The 21,226-nt window shown below is 46.6% G+C and overlaps 1 protein-coding gene across 1 annotated transcript; it reads left to right on the top strand.

Moving 5' to 3' along the window:
• The first annotated feature begins 2 nt into the window (after window positions 1-2).
• On the top strand, window positions 3-16,377 carry LOC132827696 (BTB/POZ domain-containing protein KCTD2-like). Its single transcript, XM_060844369.1, has 6 exons — window positions 3-233; window positions 1,518-1,626; window positions 5,988-6,079; window positions 11,376-11,471; window positions 15,347-15,472; window positions 15,769-16,377. The coding sequence occupies exons 1-6, from the start codon at window positions 33-35 to the stop codon at window positions 15,796-15,798; spliced, it is 654 nt and encodes a 217-aa protein (XP_060700352.1). The 5' UTR covers window positions 3-32; the 3' UTR covers window positions 15,799-16,377.
• Window positions 16,378-21,226: the final 4,849 nt, after the last annotated feature.

Genomic DNA, 21,226 nt, shown 5'->3' with positions numbered 1-21,226 from the left:
GTTGACCCGGCACTTCCGGAAATGGCGGCTTGATGGCGGAGCTGCAGAACTCGGGGCCTCCGGGCGGTAATGGCGCCAGCGCTCCCGGCTCCGGGGACAAAGCCGCCAACAAATGGGTTCGCCTGAACGTGGGAGGGACGTACTTCGTCAGCACCAAGCAAACCCTGTGCAGGGATCCCAAATCCTTCCTGTGCCGCCTGTGCCAGGAGGACCCAGACCTGGACTCGGACAAGGTAATGGCGGTCTCCATGGTGACCCCCTCCCCCTACCTCACTGCATTGTCTCCATGGTGACCCCCTCCCCCCACCTCACTGCATTGTCTCCATGGTGACCCCCTCCCCCCCACCTCACTGCATTGTCTCCATGGTGACCCCCCCCCAACCTCACTGCATTGTCTCCATGGTGACCCCCTCCCCCCACCTCACTGCATTGTCTCCATGGTGACCCCCTCCCCCCACCTCACTGCATTGTCTCCATGGTGACCCCCCCCACCCCACTGCATTGTCTCCATGGTGACCCCCCCACCCCACTGCATTGTCTCCATGGTGACCCCCTCCCCCCACCTCACTGCATTGTCTCCATGGTGACCCCCTCCCCCCACTCCACTGCATTGTCTCCATGGTGACCCCCCTTCCCCACCCCACTGCATTGTCTCCATGGTGACCCCCTCCCCCCACCTCACTACATTGTCTCCATGGTGACCCCCTCTCCCCACCTCACTACATTGTCTCCATGGTGACCCCCTCTCCCCACCTCACTGCATTGTCTCCATGGTGACCCCCTCTCCCCACCTCACTGCATTGTCTCCATGGTGACCCCCTCCCCCCACCTCACTGCATTGTCTCCATGGTGACCCCCTCCCCCCACCTCACTGCATTGTCTCCATGGTGACCCCCTCCCCCCACCTCACTGCATTGTCTCCATGGTGACCCCCTCCCCCCACCTCACTGCATTGTCTCCATGGTGATCGGTGGGCAAACCCCTCTGGACAGGGGTCAGTTCACATGAGAGCCCCATCCACACACTGTGTGCAGTAAGGATCAGGAACCACCCTGACTTGTTTGTATGGCTCTGTTTTTTTTACTAGATCCAGCACCGTCCTCCCCATTCCCCACTCCTGGTCATCTTGCCAGCAGCAACACGTTCTCTCACCAACCATCTCTACCCGTGCTTGGACATGGGAATATTTCTTAGCAGCGATTTCCTCAGGATAACCTGCCACACCTGACGGGAGTAAGCACTGACTGGCAGGGAGGGTGACTACATTCTTGATCATTATCAGATCCTGGTGAAAGATCACCAACAAAAGCCAAAGGCGTCACAGTCCTCATCCTCATGAACTGTCCCCAGTCCCACTCAGGTTTTCACCAAACACTCTCATAATTGGAGTTATGCTGTTTGTATGGAAGAAATACGAAACCAAGACATTCTCAGTACATTCAAAGTCTGATTTTGCATTGTGTACAATCGATTTGTATTACATATTTTATGTTTTGCTTTTTCTCTATGTTTTACAGGATGAAACCGGTGCCTATCTAATTGACAGAGACCCAAGTTACTTTGGGCCGATCCTCAACTACCTGCGACATGGCAAACTGATCATTAACAAAGATTTAGCAGAGGAGGGTGAGAATTGAAACCTGCTTAAATATAACTGAGCACACTGACTGACATTAACATATTGCCAAGGATATTCACTGGACATAAGTGTAATCCAGACATTTTTTTTCCTCAAACTTATACATTATTTATTAAACAAATGTATAAATATGCTCAATAACATTTCAAGTTGGACATTTGAGAAAGTACAATACAATTAAAAACCTTCTATACAACATATGACAATCTGAATTGCCACAGTACAAGATTAGATTAGACTTACAGTGTGGAAACAGGCCCTTCGGCCCAACAAGTCCACACCGACCCACCGAAGCGAAACCCACCCATACCCCTACATTTACCCCTTACCTAACACTACGGGCAATTTAGCATGGCCAATTCACCTGACCCGCACATCTTTGGACTGTGGGAGGAAACCGGAGCACCCGGAGGAAACCCACGCTGACACGGGGAGAACGTGCAAACTCCACACAGTCAGTCACCTGAGTCGGGAACTGAACCCGGGTCTCAGGCGCTGTGAGGCAGCAGTGCTAACCACTGTGCCACCGTGCCGCCCACGTTCACAAGTTCACCGTGCCGCACAAGTTCAATTACACTTGAAGTTTATAATAAATATTCCTTGACCATGATGCAATGCGCGGATTTTACACAATTTTCAATCCTTTAGTTTACTATGGAAGGTGGACTTCAGACAGTTCTTTTCTCCATTAACGCTTTATGCACTTGTATCAAGCTTCAGTACATTCCTCAGTTCACAATCTTGGACCTTGTAATGTGCCAGTCTGCAACATTTAGTTGTGAATGATCTTCCAATGGATAGAGCCAATGTGTTTCAGAAAACTAATAAGTGTAATTCACTCAGTTGATGTCCCCCAGCAGAAGTTACGTTTGGTTCTGTGTGCATCCCTGGGAACAGCCCATCGTGTGCAGAGTCCTCAGCCACAGTGTTTCTCAAATTGGACCTTGACAATTGCATCTCTTTCCTGAGACCTTCTCTGCAAAGGAACATCCAAAGGAAATGAACAACCGTCTCTTTCTCATCATTGCCTCTCGGGGTAGAGAGAGTGAAACTCCAGGCGTGTAGGGAAGGATCTGGCAGGGACAGCATTTCTCACCAGATGCCAAGTTATATTTTGGCATTTGTTTAAAACTTTATGCAATGCTCCTCAGGGAACGATATGACAGGACATGTCATCTCCTTTTCAGGCAGAGCATGACAGACATTCTTTGCAGACCACGATATCATAGATTTGTGGTCAAATATGTTTTACTGCATAAAACTTTCAAGAAGGGGCAGCTACATGTTCGAACTGCGAGGTGGCAAGTCGCCTGGTGCTGATGGATTTCATCCAAGGGTCTTAAATCTCAATAGATTCAGAGAAGGTTTCATTAGATTATAAAATAGCTAAGTAACTCCTTTATCCAAAAAGGGAGGGAGGCAGTAGATAGGGAATTACAGGCAAGTTAGCTTAACGTTTGACATAGGCAAAATGTCAGAAGATATTACTAAAGATGTTATAACAGAGCCATTGAGATATATACAGCTCAGAAACATACACTTCAGTCCAACTTGTCCATGTTCACCAGATATCCTAAATTGATCTAGCCCTATTTGCGAGCACTTGTCCCATATCCATCTAAACCTTTCCTATTTATAAACTCATCCAGATGCCTTTTAAATGTTGTAATCACCCAGTCTCCTCCACTTCCTCTGGCAGCTCATTCCAACATGAACAACTCTCACATGAAAAAGTTGCCACTTAGGTCCCTTTTAAATCTTTCCCATCTCACCCTAAACCTATGCCCTCTAATTTTGGGCTCCCCCAGCCCAGGGAAATTACCTTGTCCATTTACCCTATTCATGCCCCTCACGATTTTATAAACCTCTATAAGGTCACCCCTCAGCCTCCGACGCTCCAGGGAAAACAGCGAGTTGATTTTGAGGTATGATTAATATGTGTCCAGTTCTCAAAGAGATTAGATTGTGCCATGAGAGATCCCCAGTCTAGGATTTTATTTACTGATTAGGTCAAGAATGTGTTGCACAAGTATAATAGAGAAATCAAGTGTTCTGAAAATGGTATCTGAAAACACAACATCTGTTGCCATTTGTCTTACATATTTATCTAAAATATGTACATGATTTGAACAATTGTGTAAAATTCTTTATCCTAACGCACAAGGCAAATGATTTAGATTGAAGTATCGTTATTGCTTGCTCATTGAAAGCGGTGGTTTCACTGTTGAAGTTTGGAGCTTGATTTGGGTTTCTGGTTTCCTCATGTTGGTAGGGCTGATGGTACTTTGCGTAAATTGCTGCAGAGGATGATGTGGAATAGCTACAGTGTTAATGATATGAGCTGTGATGTACAGGTAGATGTCAAGAAGCTGCAGCAAATGAAGAGCCAAACGTTGCAGCTGAGTGCAGAGGCGCATTTCAATATGCGAATGACTCACACTTTGCTTTGTTTTTCAGAAGATATATGATTTTCCTGCACATTCCCGACTCCACGTCTTTTTCTCTCTTCGCGAGTAACTTTCCACTGTGGCTTTGTGTCCATTTTAAATTCTATTCCATCCTTTGTGCATTTTTGTTTGATGGTGTGGATTTTAGAAACCGAGTAAAACCATATCAGGTTAGAGAGTTTCTGAAGAAAGTCAAAGGCATGCTGATGGGTCTTAAACATTGTGAGGCCTTCAAATGTCAGTTATGGTCAGTACCTGCAATGACTGAGATTATTGTGACAATCCCGCCTTCTAGCCCCTTGCTAGTGACTGTCAGTGGTGACTATCAGTTTAAACTTCCCCATCAGTCATTCTCAAATGAGAGAGCAGCCCTCTGGTCTTCTGAGAGTATGGTGACTTTACTTATGTTTAGTGCAGTGATTCATTACAGAGGTGGGTTGACCATTACGTTGATTACCGCTAAGTGTTAAGACATGCCCTGTACTATTGTCTATTTGTTCACTCAATTAGACTGCCAAAGCTGGGTTTAAACAGCTTGGATCAAAAGGTATAAAAGATGATCTGTACCTACTCTCCTCCCATAGGTCAATTTTTTACCAAGCATAATACTTGAATTAAAAAGTTGAGTGAGTAAACTGGTCAGCTATTCTGCTCATAAGACAGTGAAAGGTGAAGGCCACACTTTGACATAGCAGATAGGTTTCACTGAGGCATGGTGGCTCATTGGTTAGCGCTACTGCCTCACAGCGCCAGGGACCCGGGTTCAATTCTAGTGTCAGATGACTGTCTGTGTGCTGATTGCACATTCTCTCCATGTCTCTGTGGGTTTTCTTCAGGTGCCATGGTTTCCTCCTACAATCTAAAGATGTGCGTGTTAGGTGAATCAGCCATGGTAAATTTCCCATAGTCTGGATCAGTGGTGGTGGAAGAGCACAGCAGTTCAGGCAGCATCCAACGAGCAGCGAAATCTCGAAGTTTCGGGCAAAAGCCCTTCATCAGTCATTGTTTTTACCTAGAAATTTCCCATAGTGTCCAGGGATATACAGGTTGGGTGAATTAGCAACTGGAAATGCAGGGTTACAGGGAAAGGGAACTGGGTTGGTCAGGTGGGATGTTCTTCGGAGGGTTGGTGTGTACTTGATGGGCTAAATGGCTTGTTTCCATACTGTAGGGATTTTATCAAAAACAAATTACAATTTCTTATATATTTCCTCCCTTCCCTGAACAAAACATGATCCTGGTTAAAAGTGTACCAATGGATGCTGTCCAATAATCTTCAGTTGATCTCCAGTTAGGTGGTGGTGTTTCTACATTTGTCCTGTGTTATAGTGAAAAACATTAGAGGTACTGAGTAAAATTGGACAAGGTGTGAGTTTGGCTGTAGGAAACTGGATGGGTTAGATATTGAGTATTTTGTTTGGACATGCCCTTTGTACTTGTATGGTACTATGTTGCCATTCAGTTGTTAAATTGTCTGAATGTTCATGGTGCAATAGACTCCATTACCTACAGTGTGGAGACAGGCCCTTCAGCCCAACAAGTCCACACTGACCCTCTGAACGGAAACCCACCCCCCTATATTTACCCCTGACTAATCCACCTAACACTACGGGCAATTTAGCATGGCCAATTCACCTGACCTGCACATCTTTGGACTGTGGGAGGAAACCGGAGCACCCAAAGGGAACCCCCACAGACACGGGGAGAACGTGCAAACTCCACATTGCCCGAGGTGGGAATTGAACCCAGGTCCCTGGTGCTAACCACTGAGCCACCAAGCTCATGAAAACTGCCTTGTTGGTCAAATGTTAAGCTTGAGGCAATGTTTGAGCTTCTGACACTACTGCTGATGGAGTCAAGCCCTGGCTGAGTGCTTTCTAATCTGTACTTTATTTTTCCAGGGGTGCTGGAGGAGGCGGAGTTTTATAACATTGCGTTACTCGTTCGGCTGGTCAAAGAACGCATTAGGGACCTGGAGAATAGGACTTCACAGGTGAGAGCCTACCCTTGGATTAACCATTTGGTAATTTATTTTACTGGAAACCAGATAGCTCCAACTCTGGTTTCTGACAACTCTCTGAAACCAGTCTATGCTTATGTACAAAAGCAGAGTGCGAACATGGGAATCATCAAAGTGTGTGCACACATTACAGGACCCTGGACAGTGAAGTGAAGTTGGGAATGGAAATGTCAAAAGTAATTTATCTAATTTTTTTTTAATTAGCAGTGTCCTTAGGAATTTGGCACAAAATGTGTAGTCAGCGTGTTTGGTGATCTTTCAGAGACTGTTTAGGTTGCACCAATGAAAAAACAAACTCTCCAATGTATAATCCCTGACCAGATTCACCAGAAGCTGGTACTTCTAACCAGTAGGCCAAAGGAGACATAAGCTTGCCAACACATGGCAAATGCAGTTTAATTTTGATAAATGCGAGATGTTGAATTTTGATAAACCAAAACAGGGCAGGACTTCCACAATTAATGGTAGGGTCCTGGGGTGTGTTGTCGAATGGAGAGACCTAGAGGTTCAGATAAATAGTTCTTTAAAGTGGCACACCTGCCTTCATTGGTCAGAACATTGAGTGAAGGAGTTGGGACATCTTGTTGAGGCTGTACAATACATTGATGAGGCCACTTTTGGAGTATTACATACAATTCTGTTCACCCTACCATAGGAAGGATTTTATTAAACTGGAAAGGATGCAGAAAAGATTTAAAAGGATGTTAACGAGACTGGAAGGTTTGGGTTATAACGAGAGGCTGGCGAGGCTGGGACTTTTTTCCCTGGAGTATACGAGGCTGATGATCTTGCAGAGGTTTATAAAATCATGAGAGGCATACATAAGGTGAATAGCCAAGGTCTTTTCTCTAGGGTAGGAGAGTCTGAAACCAGAGGGCATAGGCTGAAAGTGAGGGGGGAAAGATTTAAAAGGAACCTGGGAACCAGTGTTTTCAGAGAGTGGTACGTATATGGAATGAACTGCCAGAGGAAATGTTAGAGGTGGGTACAATTACAACATTTAAAAGACATTTGCGCAGGTACGTGAATAGGAAAGGTTTAAAGTGGACCAACCGTGGGCAAATGGGACTAATTTAGCTTATGAAACTAGGTCAACATGGATGAGTTGGACAAAAGGGTCTGTTTCCATGTTAGGTGACTCTATGACTCTGTAACCAGAAAGATAGATCTGCCATCTCTCAGCTGAAGTGGAAACATTTCCCACATTTCCAGATATCCAAGTCACCAAGTCCCAGAGGACCACAGGATTATTCTCTCATGAGAGAGATGACCCATGGTGAATTTAACCTGAGGGTCATCATGTCTCAGGACAGTTTGAAAAGGCGAGACTTTCATGATTACCTCAGCTGGTGTAGAAACAGTATTAGCTAGAAATGGACACAACTGAATGCTATATGTGAGGTGAGAATGACATTAAGATACATTTGATCAAGCGTGACATCAAGGGTCCTTAACAACGTTCAGGTCAATGGATCAGAGAGAAGCTCACCATTGAGTTGGATCATACCAAGAACAAAGAAAGATGGTTATGATTGTTGGAGGTCAATCACTTTAGAAATTCTGATGCTTCACTTCTTACCTGAGCAGATTTATCGCCCTTCCCTCGATCACATGTTCTGTCACGGCTGTTTCTGAATGATGCTGCAGTGTTCAGTTTCATTTGGAATTCGTCAGATAACGAAGCAGATTCTGGATCAGTGGTGCTGGAAGAGCACAGCAGTTCAGGCAGAATCCGAGGAGCAGCGAAATCGATGTTTTGGGAAAAACCCTTCATCAGGAATAAAGGCAGTGAGCCTGAAGCGTGGAGAGATAAGCTAGAGGAGGGTGGGAGTGGGGAGAAAGTAGCATAGAGTACAATAGGTGAGTTGGGGAGGGAATGAAGGTGATAGGTCAGGGAGGAGAGGGTGGAGTGGATAGGTGGAAAAGGAGGCAGGCAGGTCGGACAAGTCATGGGGACAGTGCTGAGCTGGAAGTTTGGAACTAGGGTGAGGTAGGGGAAGGGGAAATGAGGAAACTGTTGATGTGCAGGTAAAACTTTGATGGATGTGGAAGGGTCCTTTAGGGCCTTGGATAGAGGTGAGGGAAGAGGTGTGGACGCAGGTTTTACAGTTCCTGCAGTGGTAGGGGAAGGTGCCAGGAAGGGAGGGTGAGTTGTAGGGGGGCATGGACCTGACCAGGTAGTCACGGAGGGAACGGTCTTTGCGGAAGGCGGAAAGGGGTGGGATGGGAAATATATCCCTGATGGTGGGGTCTTTTTGGAGGTGGCGGAAATGTCGGCGGATGATTTGGTTTATGCGAAGGTGTGTAGGGTGGAAGGTGAGCACCAGGGGCGTTCTGTCCTTGTTACGGTTGGAGGGGTGGGGTCTGAGGGCGGAGGTGCGGTATGTGGACGAGATGCATTGGAGGGCATCTTTAACCACGTGGGAAGGGAAATTGCGGTTTCTAAAGAAGGAGGCCATCTGGTGTGTTCTATGGTGGAACTGGTCCTCCTGGGAGCAGATACGGCGGAGGCGGAGGAATTGGGAATACGGGATGGCATTTTTGCAAGAGGTCGGGTGGGAAGAGGTATAATCCAGGTAGCTGTGGGAGTCGGTGGGTTTGTAAAAAATGTCAGTGTCAAGTCGGTCATCATTAATGGAGATGGAGAGGTCCAGGAAGGGGAGGGAGGTGTCAGAGATGGTCCAGGTAAATTTAAGGACAGGGTGGAATGTGTTGGTGAAGTTGATGAATTGCTCAACCTCCTCGTGGGAGGACGAGATGGCGCCAATGCAGTCATCAATGTAGCGGAGGAAGAGGTGGGGAGTGGTGCCGGTGTAATTACGGAAGATCAACTGTTCTACGTAGCCAACAAAGAGACAGGCATAGCTGGGGCCCATATGTGTGCCCATGGCTACCCCTTTGGTCTGGAGGAAGTGGGAGGATTCAAAGGAGAAATTAAGGGTGAGGACCAGTTCGGCCAAACAAATGAGAGTGTCGGTGGAAGGGTACTGTTGGGGACGTCTGGAGAGGAAAAAACGGAGGGCTTGGAGGCCCTGGTCATGGCGGATGGAGGTGTAGAGGGATTGGATAGCCATGGTGAAGATGAGGCGTTGGGGGCGGGGAAATGGAAGTCTTGGAGGAGGTAGAGGGCATGGGTGGTGTATGGAATGTATGTGGGGAGTTCCTGGTCTAGGGGGATAGGACAGTGTCGAGGTAGGTAGAGATGAGTTCAGTGAGGCAGGAGCATGCTGAGACAATGTGTTGGCCAGGGTGGTCAGGCTTGTGGATCTTGGGAAGGAGGTAGAACCGGGCAGTGCGGGGTTCCTGGACTATGAGGTTGGAAGCTGTGGGTGGGAGATCTCCTGAGGTGATGAGGTTCTGCATGGTCTGGGAGATGATGGTTTGGTGATGGGGGTTGGGGTCATGGTCGAGGGGGCAGTAGGAAGAAGTGTCCTCGAGTTGGCACTTGTCTTCAGCGGTGTAGAGGTCAGTGCGCCAGGCTACCACTGCGCCCCCTTTATCCGCTGGCTTGGTGGTGAGGTTGGTATTGGAGCAGAGGGGTTAGAGGGCTGCGCATTGTGAGAGTGAGAGGTTGAAGTGGGAGAGGGGGGTAGACAGGTTGAGGCGGTTAATGTCCCAGCGGCAGTTGGAAATGAAGAGGTCGAGGGCAGGTAATACGCCAGCACGGGGTGTCCAGGTGGATGCAGTGTGTTGGAAGGAGTCCTCGGAAGGTGGGCAGAATCCTGATTGTGAAAGTAAGCTCGGAGGTTTTGACGTCACGGGCGTGTATTAAATTCATTGATGCGTGGACGGAGGGGGATGAAGGTGAGTCCTTTGCTGAGGACTGATCGTTCGTCCTCAGTGAGGGAGAGGACTGGAGGGATAGTGAAAACTCGGCAGGGCTGGGAGCTGGGATCTGGTGTGGGTGTGGAGCTGGGAGTGGGGGCGGAACCTGTAACTGCAATGGGTGTGGTGGTTGGGGGGAATGGGGGTGGAGTCATGAGCAGGCGTAGTGTTCCCCTCAGGGTTCTGGGGTGTAGGGATAGTGACAGTGGAGTTTGTGGGGGGCGTGTCAGCAGAATGCAGGTGAGTGGCGCTGGTGGGGGCGGAAGTGGTGGTGACCATGGGATTAGGGGTGGCGGAAGTCACTGAGCATGTGGCATCAGCGATGATGTGAGGGGCAGAAGTGATGTCACGTGTGATGCATGAGGAATTGAGGGGCGAAGTGGTTGTGGGAGTGGCCATGATGGGGCGGAAGTGACATCATCAATCAGCGAGGGGGTGGCAGCTGCATCAGCCGAATGGCTAATGGCATCTAAGTAGTTTCTGAGGCCAGGGGAATCTTCTGGAATGTTTGAGGAGCGCAGGTTATGGAAGTGGGTGGATAAAAGTTTGTTGTACTTACAGTCTTTGATGTTTGAGATGGAATTGAAATACTGTTTGTTGAGAGTATGAATTCTGAAGATGTAGTACAGAGTGGGTCCTTTGTAATTCTGAGAGAGTGTGGCCCTCAGCTGAGGCAGGGCTGACTGTAGAGAGGTTAGGTGCCGGCACATTGCTGCAAGCGTGGAGCGGAGGATCTTGAAGGAGAACTGTTGCTAGTGTTTTTGAATCTGTAGTCTATACTGTTTGTCCTGTTCGGGTCCGAACTCTGCTGGTTTAAGGGTGGTCCGGAGTCCGTGTGGAATGAGTTGGTTACAGAGGCAGGCACTGAGGAAGCAAATGTGGCTGTGGTAGTGAGTTTGTTTCACGACATGATTGAAGACCTTCAGGGCAGAGGAAATGACCTGGGAGTTGCAGTGGGAGAGGGACTTCCTGAGATTCTTGTAGAGAGAGGAGGATGGCATGCAGCAAGACTTGGGAATCATTCTGACTTGGTGTGATTGATAGGAGCAACAACCATAATGCTCTTGAATTTATACAGCACCATTAATATCTGAAAACTCCTCAAGATGCTCTGAAAACTCCTCAAGATGCTTCACAGAAATGTTATCAAATAAAATTTGTCATGGAGCAATGGATGACTGAAGATTTGATCACATGGAACTGCAGTGGTTCAAAAAAGCATCTCACCATCATGACCTGATGAGGCAGCTAGGGATGGACAATAAATGCTGGTCCAGCCAGCAATACCTTAAATGGGATTTTTTAAAAAAAGGAAAACTTAAAGGTTTGCCTTAGCAGAAAGGAAAGGAGGTGGTGGTTTGTTTCTTTTTTGCCTTTGACTGCTTTATGAATGAATAAAGATCGCTATGCTAGTATCTCTAATTATTTGCTGTTTGCTCCATAGGGTCCAGTTAAACATGTTTACCGTGTCCTGCAGTGCCAGGAAGAGGAGCTCACCCAGATGGTTTCGACAATGTCAGATGGCTGGAAGTTTGAGCAGGTACCTCCTTAATTATCCGTTATTATTAAATGGGATCTACGATTTTGGCAAGGTTGAAACCATCAATGGGCACTGCACTGCAACTGTAGTTGCAAGCATACTTTGAACACTGAGGGGAGCTGTTACTGAGGAGTAAGGATTTTAAAAGCAACAGTTTGACCTAAACAGTAAAAAAAAAAGTAAAAATTGGAAAATGACACAACCCGAAGTAAGGCTAACAATAATCCAGTTTAATCTCAAAAGATAAACAGAATGGAGTGGCAGAAAGGGGAGGGAATATATGCAACAGAATACTAGGTATGTGATGCAAGGTGGACAGTAAGCAAATTTCAGCGGAAATGAAGTCAATGTTTTTGGTCAATAGTGCAGTTGAGGGTTGTGTTAGGCAGAATGTTACTGAGTTTGTTTGAAATGTCAGGGAGGACTGCTTCTGTGGTGCTTTATCTTTCTACATTTCAACAATAGCTAGGATAGGAATTTTTATGTCATCCTGTAGACCTTTTGAAACCAGGTTTGTATAAACATTTGAAAGATGTTTTGCACTCAGTTTACCACTGTGTGGAGAGGATGACTGTGTTGCAATGCAGTTCTGCTATATAATATTAACTTGCAGGTGTGTTTCTAAGGAATTCTTCCATGCTATTTTTAGCAAAGAGGATCTGTTTAGTAAAAGCACCATTGCCCAACCTGGTTCTCATGGAGGATTTGGGGTTGGGGATGTCAGTGGTGGTGGTAGTACAGCATAACATATTTATATTTTTTAATCATTGGGTTGTGCGACATGGTTTTTTTGGTTGATGAGATTAGATTCCCTTCAGTATGGAACCAGGCCTTTTTCGGCCCAACTAGTCCACATCAACCCTCCGAAGAGTAACCCACCCAGACCGATTCTCCCACATTTACCCCTAACTAATGTACCTAACACGATGGGTAATTTAGCATGGCCAATTCATCAATTCACCTGCAATTCTTTGGATTGTGGGAGGAAACCGGAGCACCCGGAGAAAACCCACACAAACATGCAGACTCTGCACAGATAGTCGCCCGAGGCTGGAATCAAACCCAGGTCACTGGCACTGTGAGGCAGCAGTGCTAACCACTGAGCCACGGTGCCACCCCACATTTGTAACAACATTTAGCAGAATTTCTAAGCAATTCTAAAGACATAAATTGGTCATTTGAGTAATGAGTAAGAGGCTGTTAGAAGTGCCAGGAAGCAGATCTAACTAATTAAACTGTTTTCCTGCTATTTCAGTTAAAAAGAGCGATCTAGACAGAGACAAGCTAGGCTCCAATTCCTGATCACATTCCATGCTGTACATCTCTATGACTCTAAGTGGGTGGGCTCAGGACTGCACTAAGTTGGGTATAACTCGCACTGATATTGTGTTCACCCCGGTCTCTTAGAATCCCTACAGTGTGGAAACAAACCTTTCGGCCCAACAGTTTACACTAATTTTGGAAAGAGCATAGGATAGCACACCTATCCTATCCGTGTAACTCTGCATTTCCCATAGCTAATGCACCTAACCTACACAGCCCTGAATACTATGGATAATTTTGCATGATCAATCCACCTAACTTGCACTTCTTTGGACTGTGGGAGGAAACCGGAGCACTCGGCAGAAACCCATGCAGATACAGGGAGAACATGCAAACTGCACACAGACAGTCGCCTGAGGGTGGAATTGAACCTGAGTCCCTGGTGCTGTGAGGCAATAGGGCTAACCACTGAGCCACCATTCTGATCTGGTCTGAATAGAATTCATAGGCATGTGAAGTCACATGAACATACAAGTTAGCAGCAGGAGAAGGCCTTTTGGCACCTGGAGCATCAGCTCAGAGGCAGGTTGCCTTTCAGTGTGGGATTCCTCTCCCAGTTAATTTGTTGGGCAGATTGTTTTGGGAGAGTGAGGAGCTTGATTGGTTGGTGTTCAACTCACTCAGTACCAAGGTTCATAAAAATCTCCCAGTCCCATCTGCACATTCTTGCCCTGTCCTCCTCTTTCCTGTGCCCCCTTTTGCATGTCCAGTGCTCACACGCTCTCCCTGTCTTACATGAATGTACCTTCTCATGCACACGTATGCACACATACTCCCTCATAGGCATGTGCATGTGTGCTTCTTCCATTATATGATTACTGACATGAGTGCTGTCCCTCATGCATGCACCCATGTACACATTCTCCCTTTCATGCACATCTGTAAACTACCCATAGGCATTCAATTTTTCCTGTGCATGTAGGACTGTTGCTGGCAACAGTCCCAGTGTGCACCCCATGTAGGCTCATTTGATGAACTTTGTATGTGTGTATAGATGGTTAGGATGGGGAGACTGCATGTTTAGATCTTTCCCTCATGTGCACACTGTACCAAACTTGCATGCAAGCTTTCACTCACATTCACCCTTTCTCTCAGGTGCACACACGTACTCTCACCCTGTATTGCACGTGTGCACAGCCTTCTGCAGGGATGAGACATGCACAAACCTTCCCTTTGTGTGTCCACATTGACATGCATACATGCATGTGCACACACAGGCCCTTCCTCACCAGTGCAGGTATACAAGCATGCATAGGTACTTCCTATGCATGTGCGTATGGGCGCAGGTCTGGACCGGCTGTCTACAGTGGCCAAAGAAGCCATTCAGTTCAAGGGCAATTAGGGATATGCAACTAGTGCTAGCTTGGCTGATATATCCATGACAGAGTAAAGAAGAGAAGAGATATTCCCTGTCTGGTCTGAGAGTGAAGATTAACGTTTCATAGCTCCTGCTGACTCTCCAAGCCAGTGCCGGCCCGATCAACACTCTTCTCATGCAGTATAAATTTGTGTTCCTCTTTTCAAGTCTGATTCTTGTGTTCTATTCCTATGAATGCAAAACAAAATATTTTGATTTTTCTCCTTTTAGCAATGTTTAACTTATGTACTACTAAGAATTGTTTTTAAAGATGAACCCTACAAAGATAACTTATCTTGGTTCTTTAACTTTTGAGGCAGCTACATGGTCATAAAGATATACAGAACGGAAACAGACCTTTTGGTTCAACTCATCCATGCCAACCAGATATCCCTACATTATTCTACTCCCATTTGCCAGCATTTGGCCCATATCCCTCTAAACCCTTCCTGTTCATATACCCATCTAGATTATTTTTAAATGTTGTAATTTTACCAGCCTCCACCACTTCCTCTGGCAGCTCATTCCATACCCACACCACACTCTGCACAAAAAGGTTGCCCTTGGTCCCTTTTATATCTTTCCCCTCTCACCTTAAACCTGTGTCCTCTGATTTTTTAATCCCCCACTCCAGGGAAAAGACCTTGCCTGCTTACACTCTCCATGCCCCTCATGATTCTATGAACCTCTGTAACGTCCCTCTATTTCCGATGCTCCAGAGAAAATAGCCCAAACTATTCAATCTCTCCCTGTAGCTCCAACCCTGCCAACATCATCTCAGATGAACTCCGATGTCCAGAGGTACTTGAAATCAAACAGCAGAGGCAGTAGCTGTGAAGGCTCACTGCTGGGTCACACAGCAGTACAGGTGTCTTTCTCGTTTGATTCACTGACCATGGGCCGTTGTTTTTATCTTTTTCCCCCCAAAGTTCCAAAACAATGCAACAGCTTATAAAACAGTAATTACTGCTCCTGGAATTTGGGGAAATCCTACACTGAAAATACCTCAAAAAAGGAGCAGCTCTTACAGCCACAGTTATTTTCTGTCCTCCATCTTAGATTAGCGAGAGATCTCTCCAAATGTTTGCAGTATCTCATTAATGGAGAAAATATCTGTGCAGCAGGAGGCATGTGTAATTATACTTGGTGCATTAATAAATGTATTACACAATTTAAATTCCATGTTCTTTCACAGCTCATTAGCATTGGATCCTCCTATAACTATGGCAATGAAGATCAGGCTGAATTCCTTTGTGTTGTCTCCAGGGAGCTAAATAACTCGACTAATGGAATTGTCATAGAGCCCAGTGAAAAAGCCAAGGTACTGCTCTGCCATCCATTCACCTCTAATTCTCTCTCACACTCTCGCTGCCACAAGACATGCCGACCTCATGCTGGCAAGTTACGACAGTTTGAGATATTCTTTGCATTTTGTTGTTACTGGTTAGAATGTGGAACGTGCTAAAGTGGAGATGGTCGGCGAGCTGGACAGAAGGGATGGGGGATACTTGACACGGTGGGGTTGAGATCTACCAACTTGGGTTTGCTTGACCAAATTTTCCCACCCCTTTAAAACCTCTAATGAACTTATCTCCCGATATTATTTTCTGGAAACAGATTCTGCAAGAGCGAGGCTCAAGAATGTGACTTACTGAATCGGAATTGCTGTTTCAATTCTGAACCTTGAGGAGGAAGCCTCCACTAGTTGGGGGCATCAAACCTTTGCCACACTCAGACACCGGCCTCTTGATGCTTTTGGTTCACATGGGCCTCCTTGATCAGTGGGCTCATTTTACTGAAGAACTCAACCTCTCTGCCTTTCGCTTGAAGCCTGTGAGAGGCTTACAGCACTACTCAAGAATTAATTGTAAAGCTGCCAAATCTCCCCATGTTTTTTTTTGTTGTTGCGTGATAAGTATATATTCAACCAATGCATTTCATTGCCTTTAACGGACCTGTGGTGTTGCTCATTCCTTGGCGACTAGAAAGCAGAGCCAGTGTATCATTGTATCTGCTTTGTGAGAATTCCTTTCTGTTCTTCCTATGGATCATTGTGTGCATGGATTTCACTCAGTGACTTTTGAGGGGAGGTGAATGATGCAGTATAATAATTGAGTAAACAATTATGTGAAATTCCACAATTCTTGTCAATCTTGTTCCTCTTTCATCGCTGTACTTTTATGACATGATGATGGGATGATTAAACCACACAGTATTGTCATTGAAGTGTGCTGCATTTATAGATCTTTTGAACTCTGACAATTTGAAATGTTCAACTCATCTGGCATACAGTTCTAGGTCATGTCCTTCAAAATGTAGGTTGTGTTGAAGTTAGTTGAAACTCTACAACACTGGTATAGTACTGGTGGATAATACCCCACGGAACCCCTGGTGGGGACAGTTCTCACTATATTGCACAAACATGGTACTAGTGGGTGACGTTCAGTCATGAAATAACATTGGGGTCAGGTCACACTGTACAATGTGGGGACAGTACACTAAGTGGTACAGGCCTCTCTCTGTCACAATTGATTTCAGGTCACTGAACAACACCAAGGTTGCATATAGGTTGGCGCGGTTGTTCACTGTATAATGGGTAAAGATAGGTCATTGTATAATCCAGATACAGTACTACTGGGCAAAACTTTGTCTCTTTCTACAGTTCTGTCTGCAAGATGTGGTTCCCTTGTTCAAGAAGGGGAGTAGGGATAACCCTAGTAACTATAGGCCGGTGAGTCTTACAGGAGGTGGACAAGGGTAAAGCGGTAGATGTGGTGTATATGGATTTTAGTAAGGTGTTTGATAAGGTTCCCCATCAGGCTATTTTTAGGCTACTGCAAAAAATACAGAGGTATGGCATTGAGGGTGAGTTAGAGGTTTAGATTAGGAATTGGCTTGCTGGAAGAAGACAGAGGGTAGTAGTTGATGGTAAAGGTTAATCTTGGAGTGCAGTTACCAGCGGTGTTCCGCAAGGATCTGTTTTGGGACCATTGCTGTTTGTCATGTTTATAAATGATCTGGAGGAGGGGCTAGAAGGTTGGATGAGCAAGTTTGCGGATGATACGAAAGTTGGTGGAGTTGTTGACAGTGAGGAAGGATGTGGCAGGTTACAGCGGGATATAGATAAGCTGCAGAGCTGGGCAGAAAGGTGGCAAATGGAGTTCAATGTAGCTAAGTGTGAAGTGATTCACTTTGGTAAGAGTAACAAGATGGAGTACTGGGCTAATGGTCGGATACTTGGTGGTGTGGATGAGCAGAGGGATCTTGGTGTCCATGTACACAGATCTCTGAAAGTTGCCACCCAGGTAAATAGTGCTGTGAAGAAGGCATATGGTGTACTGGGCTTTATTGGTAGAGGAATTGAGTTCTGGAGTCCTGAGGTCATGTTGCAGTTGTATAAGACTCTGGTGCGGCCGCATCTGGAGTATTGTGTGTAGTTTTGGTCGCCATACTATAGGAAGGATGTGGAGGCACTGGAACGGGTGCAGAGGAGGTTTACCAGGATGTTGCCTGGTATGGTAGGAAGATCGTATGAGGAAAGGCTGAGGCACTTGGGGCTGTTTTCATTGGAGAAAAGGTTTAGGGGTGACTTGATAGAGGTGTACAAGATGATTAGGGGTTTAGATAGGGTTGACCATGAGAACCTTTTTCCACGTATAGAGTCAGATATTACGAGGGGGCATAGCTTTAAATTAAGGGGTAGTAGGTATAGGACTATGTTAGGGGTAGATTCTTTACTCAGCGAGTCGTAAGTTCATGGAATGCCCTGTCAGTAGCAGTGGTGGACTCTCCCTCTTTATGGGTATTTAAACAGGCATTGGATAGGCATATGGAGGAAAGTGGGCTAGGTGGGCTTGGATCGGTGCAACATCGAGGGCTGAAGGGCCTGTACTGTGCTGTATTTTTCTATGTTCTATACACTGTGGCAACTTGTCAAGCTTCCTTCAACAGGCACCTTCCAAACAAGTCTCCTACCACCTCAGAAGGACAAGAGCAGCAGGTGCATGGGAGCTCCTCAAAGCAATGCACCATCCTAACTTGGAACTATATTGCTGTTCATTCACTGTCTATAGGTCAAACACCCATTCCTAATGGCACTGCAGCAATTCAAGAAATCTGTTTCTCACACCACCTTCAGAGCAATAAATGCTGGCCTTCCAGCATGTCACTGACTGCGGTCAGGGCTTTGGGAAGTTCTGCATTTTGAAGTTGTTCTGCTATGTTTTTAAAGGAAGTATTAAATGCATATTATTTGAAGTCTTGAAAACACCAAGGTAAGATCCCTCCCTGCTTTGTCTATAAGCTATGGTTCAAACAATGTAACAAAATGGCACTCATTCAAGTCAGATAGTGATCAAGAAAAAACATTTTTGTTCTTTCTTCCTATTATTTCTGAATTTGCTGGGCAGTTTCCTGCCTCTGCTAGTCAGAGCACTATGCATAAATCAAAAATTGGACTCAGTTGTCTCCATGGTAACATTTTTCTCTGCCCTTTAACTTTGATGCATGGTGCTGAGCCCAGTTACAACATCCATCTTTCCTCGTACCACTTATTGCTAATTAAGTGCTGAAACCAGAGACCTTTTGGTACATGTCTCAGCTATTGACAGTGATGCTGCTATCCTATGGGCTTGCAATTCCTCTCTATTGTGTTTGAATAAGTCAAGAAACCCTTTGAGTTTTAAATTAAAAATTGTCAACAAAAATGACATGATATCTACAGCTTACTTTTATTACAAACATATATACATCTTTAAAATTGTTGTAACTTTAACCTTCATTCATTCTTTTAAAGAGCATTTCAGAAGCATTGTGTATCGTACAAACATTCATCCTGGTTTTGTTCAGTCAGTGTCATGCTTGAGCACCATGCCTGGTTGCAGTGTCTTGGATTAGAGCACTGCAGTTGGCTACTCGAGTGGGGAAGTTCATTCCTGTTTCCCAAGTTCATCGTGGTCTTTTCTTCTCGTCCAATTCCTGCAGTTGTTTTTCTCTCCGTTCCAGGATCACCTGCAGCTTTTCATTATATTTGTCACGTTCTTTGGCACGAATCTCTTCAATATCTGGGAAGAAACTGTGCCTGTTCAACACACAAAACAATGCCAGGTAGTGCAAGTCATGATGTGCTATTTCACAACTTTATGCCTGACACATTCCTCATTGCCCTCAGAACATTAAAACTAAATCACAGCTGGCATGTGGGCTCAGACCATGCAGTGGCCACAGCTTTCACCCTGACATGCTTAAAAAATACCTAACTGCCTTAAGTACAACACAGCACTTTGCAAGAGTCCAGAAGTTACTAAATTTAATTAAATGTGTCAGAGGTCACTATGGTGCGATTTGAACTGATTACCACTGAGTATGAGTGTTGGTCATCATTACCTCAGCAAGTCACTTTCAACAAAATTATGATTTGGAGATGCCGGTGTTGGACTGGGGTGTACAAAGTTAAAAATCACACAACACCAGGTTACAGTCCAACGGGTTTAATTGGAAGCACTAGCTTTCGGAGCGACACTCCTTCTGGGGGGTTGGGGTGGGGGCACCACAGGTCTCTGGGCAAGGAAGGTGGGGTGGGGGAATATCATCACGGGGAGAGGAGGGGAACACCTCAGTTGCTTGGGAGGAGAGGAAAGGGGGCGGTGGGGGGGGAAACAACTTGAGTCTGTTGGGTGGGGGAGGGAAGGAGCGGACACCCTGGGGGTGGGGTCAGACACCCGAGTCTCTGGAAGGGTGAGGCAAGGAGGGGTCACTCCTATGTCTCGAAAGTAGGGGCGGGGGTGGGGGGTGGGGAGGTGCTAGGAAAGGGAGGACACCCCAGGTTGGGGGTGGGGGTGGAAGACACCCCGGGGTGGGGGTGGGGGGGGGGGAGAGAAGACACCCCGGGTTTGGGGGGGGGGAGACACCCCGGGTTTGGGGGGGGGGGGGGAGGAGGGAGACACCCCGGGTTTGAGGGGGGGGAGACACCCCGGGTTTGGCGGGGGGGGAGGAGGGAGACACCCCGGGTTGGGGGCGGGGGAGACACCCCGGGTTTGGGGGGGGGGGGGAGGAGGGAGACACCCCGGGTTGGGGGCGGGGGGACACCCCAGGCCGCTGGATGGTCAAAGACAGCTGGAGGTCATGCAGTGGCCCCCGAGCTCGGCTGCCCCCCCGCTGCCTGACCTGTACAGAAAGGCTGACACCATCCCGGCGCCGATCGCCACAAACAGCAGCGGCTTCCCCCACCGTTTCCGCACCGACAACTGGCTCTGCCTCATGGTCACATCGGACTTCCGGTGAGGCCGGAAACAGCAGCCCCGCCCAAGGCAGCGCGCGTGCGCAGTCCCCGGGGGTTACCAGGGAGACGGGCAGAGTGTCAGAGCAGCAGCTTCATCCTGCACCTTCAACACTGAGAGAGAGAAATCCCTGCTCTTCCAGGATAACATTGTGTTTTATTGTCCAACAACCTGGTGAATTTAAGTGACAGGTAACTGGAATGACAGGATATTAAATTGGGAATGGTCAGCATGTGAGTGTAGTAACCATCACTAAGGGAAGCTGAAGGTGGATAAATGATCTAGACCACCATGGACCACATCCCAGAGCTCAAACACAAATAGTTGAGATTGCAGAGGCATTTGGTAATGATCCTTCAAAAAAATCTGGGAGTGCCCCAGATGACTTGGAAATGGCTGGTGTAACTCCCTGTTTCAGGGAGGCAGGATACAGGAAATCATCAACCGTTTATCCTGGTCTTGGTCGTTCGTAAGATTTTAGAGTCCATTATTAAAGATGAGATTGGTGGAGAAGTTACAATTGCATGGTAAAATAGAGCTGAGTCAGCATAGCTTTGCCATGGGGAGGTTATAGCTGCAAATGTGTTGCTGGTCAAAGCACAGCAGGCCAGGCAGCATCTCAGGAATAGAGAATTCGACGTTTCGAGCATAAGCCCTTCATCAGGGGGAGGTTATGTCTGACAAATTTGTGAGACCTCCTTCGGGGGTAATGAGCAAGTTAGACAAAGGGCCAATGGATGTCATCTGTTTGGATTTCAGGAATGCCTTTGACAAGGTACTGTCAAAGGAAGCTGCTA

The sequence above is a fragment of the Hemiscyllium ocellatum genome, chromosome 25 (assembly GCF_020745735.1).
Source record: "Hemiscyllium ocellatum isolate sHemOce1 chromosome 25, sHemOce1.pat.X.cur, whole genome shotgun sequence".
Classification (NCBI taxonomy): domain Eukaryota; kingdom Metazoa; phylum Chordata; class Chondrichthyes; order Orectolobiformes; family Hemiscylliidae; genus Hemiscyllium; species Hemiscyllium ocellatum.
Note: the sequence above shows the minus strand (reverse complement) of the source record. Positions and strands in the feature narration are given on the sequence as shown.

Excerpts from the sequence above, each read along its gene's own strand:
- LOC132827696 (XM_060844369.1), top strand. The coding sequence starts at position 33 with ATGGCGGAGCTGCAGAACTCGGGGCCTCCGGGCGGTAATGGCGCCAGC. Across the intron at positions 1,627-5,987 it reads CAAAGATTTAGCAGAGGAGG|GGGTGCTGGAGGAGGCGGAG; the intron begins GTGAGAATTGAA and ends TTATTTTTCCAG. Across the intron at positions 11,472-15,346 it reads ATGGCTGGAAGTTTGAGCAG|CTCATTAGCATTGGATCCTC; the intron begins GTACCTCCTTAA and ends GTTCTTTCACAG.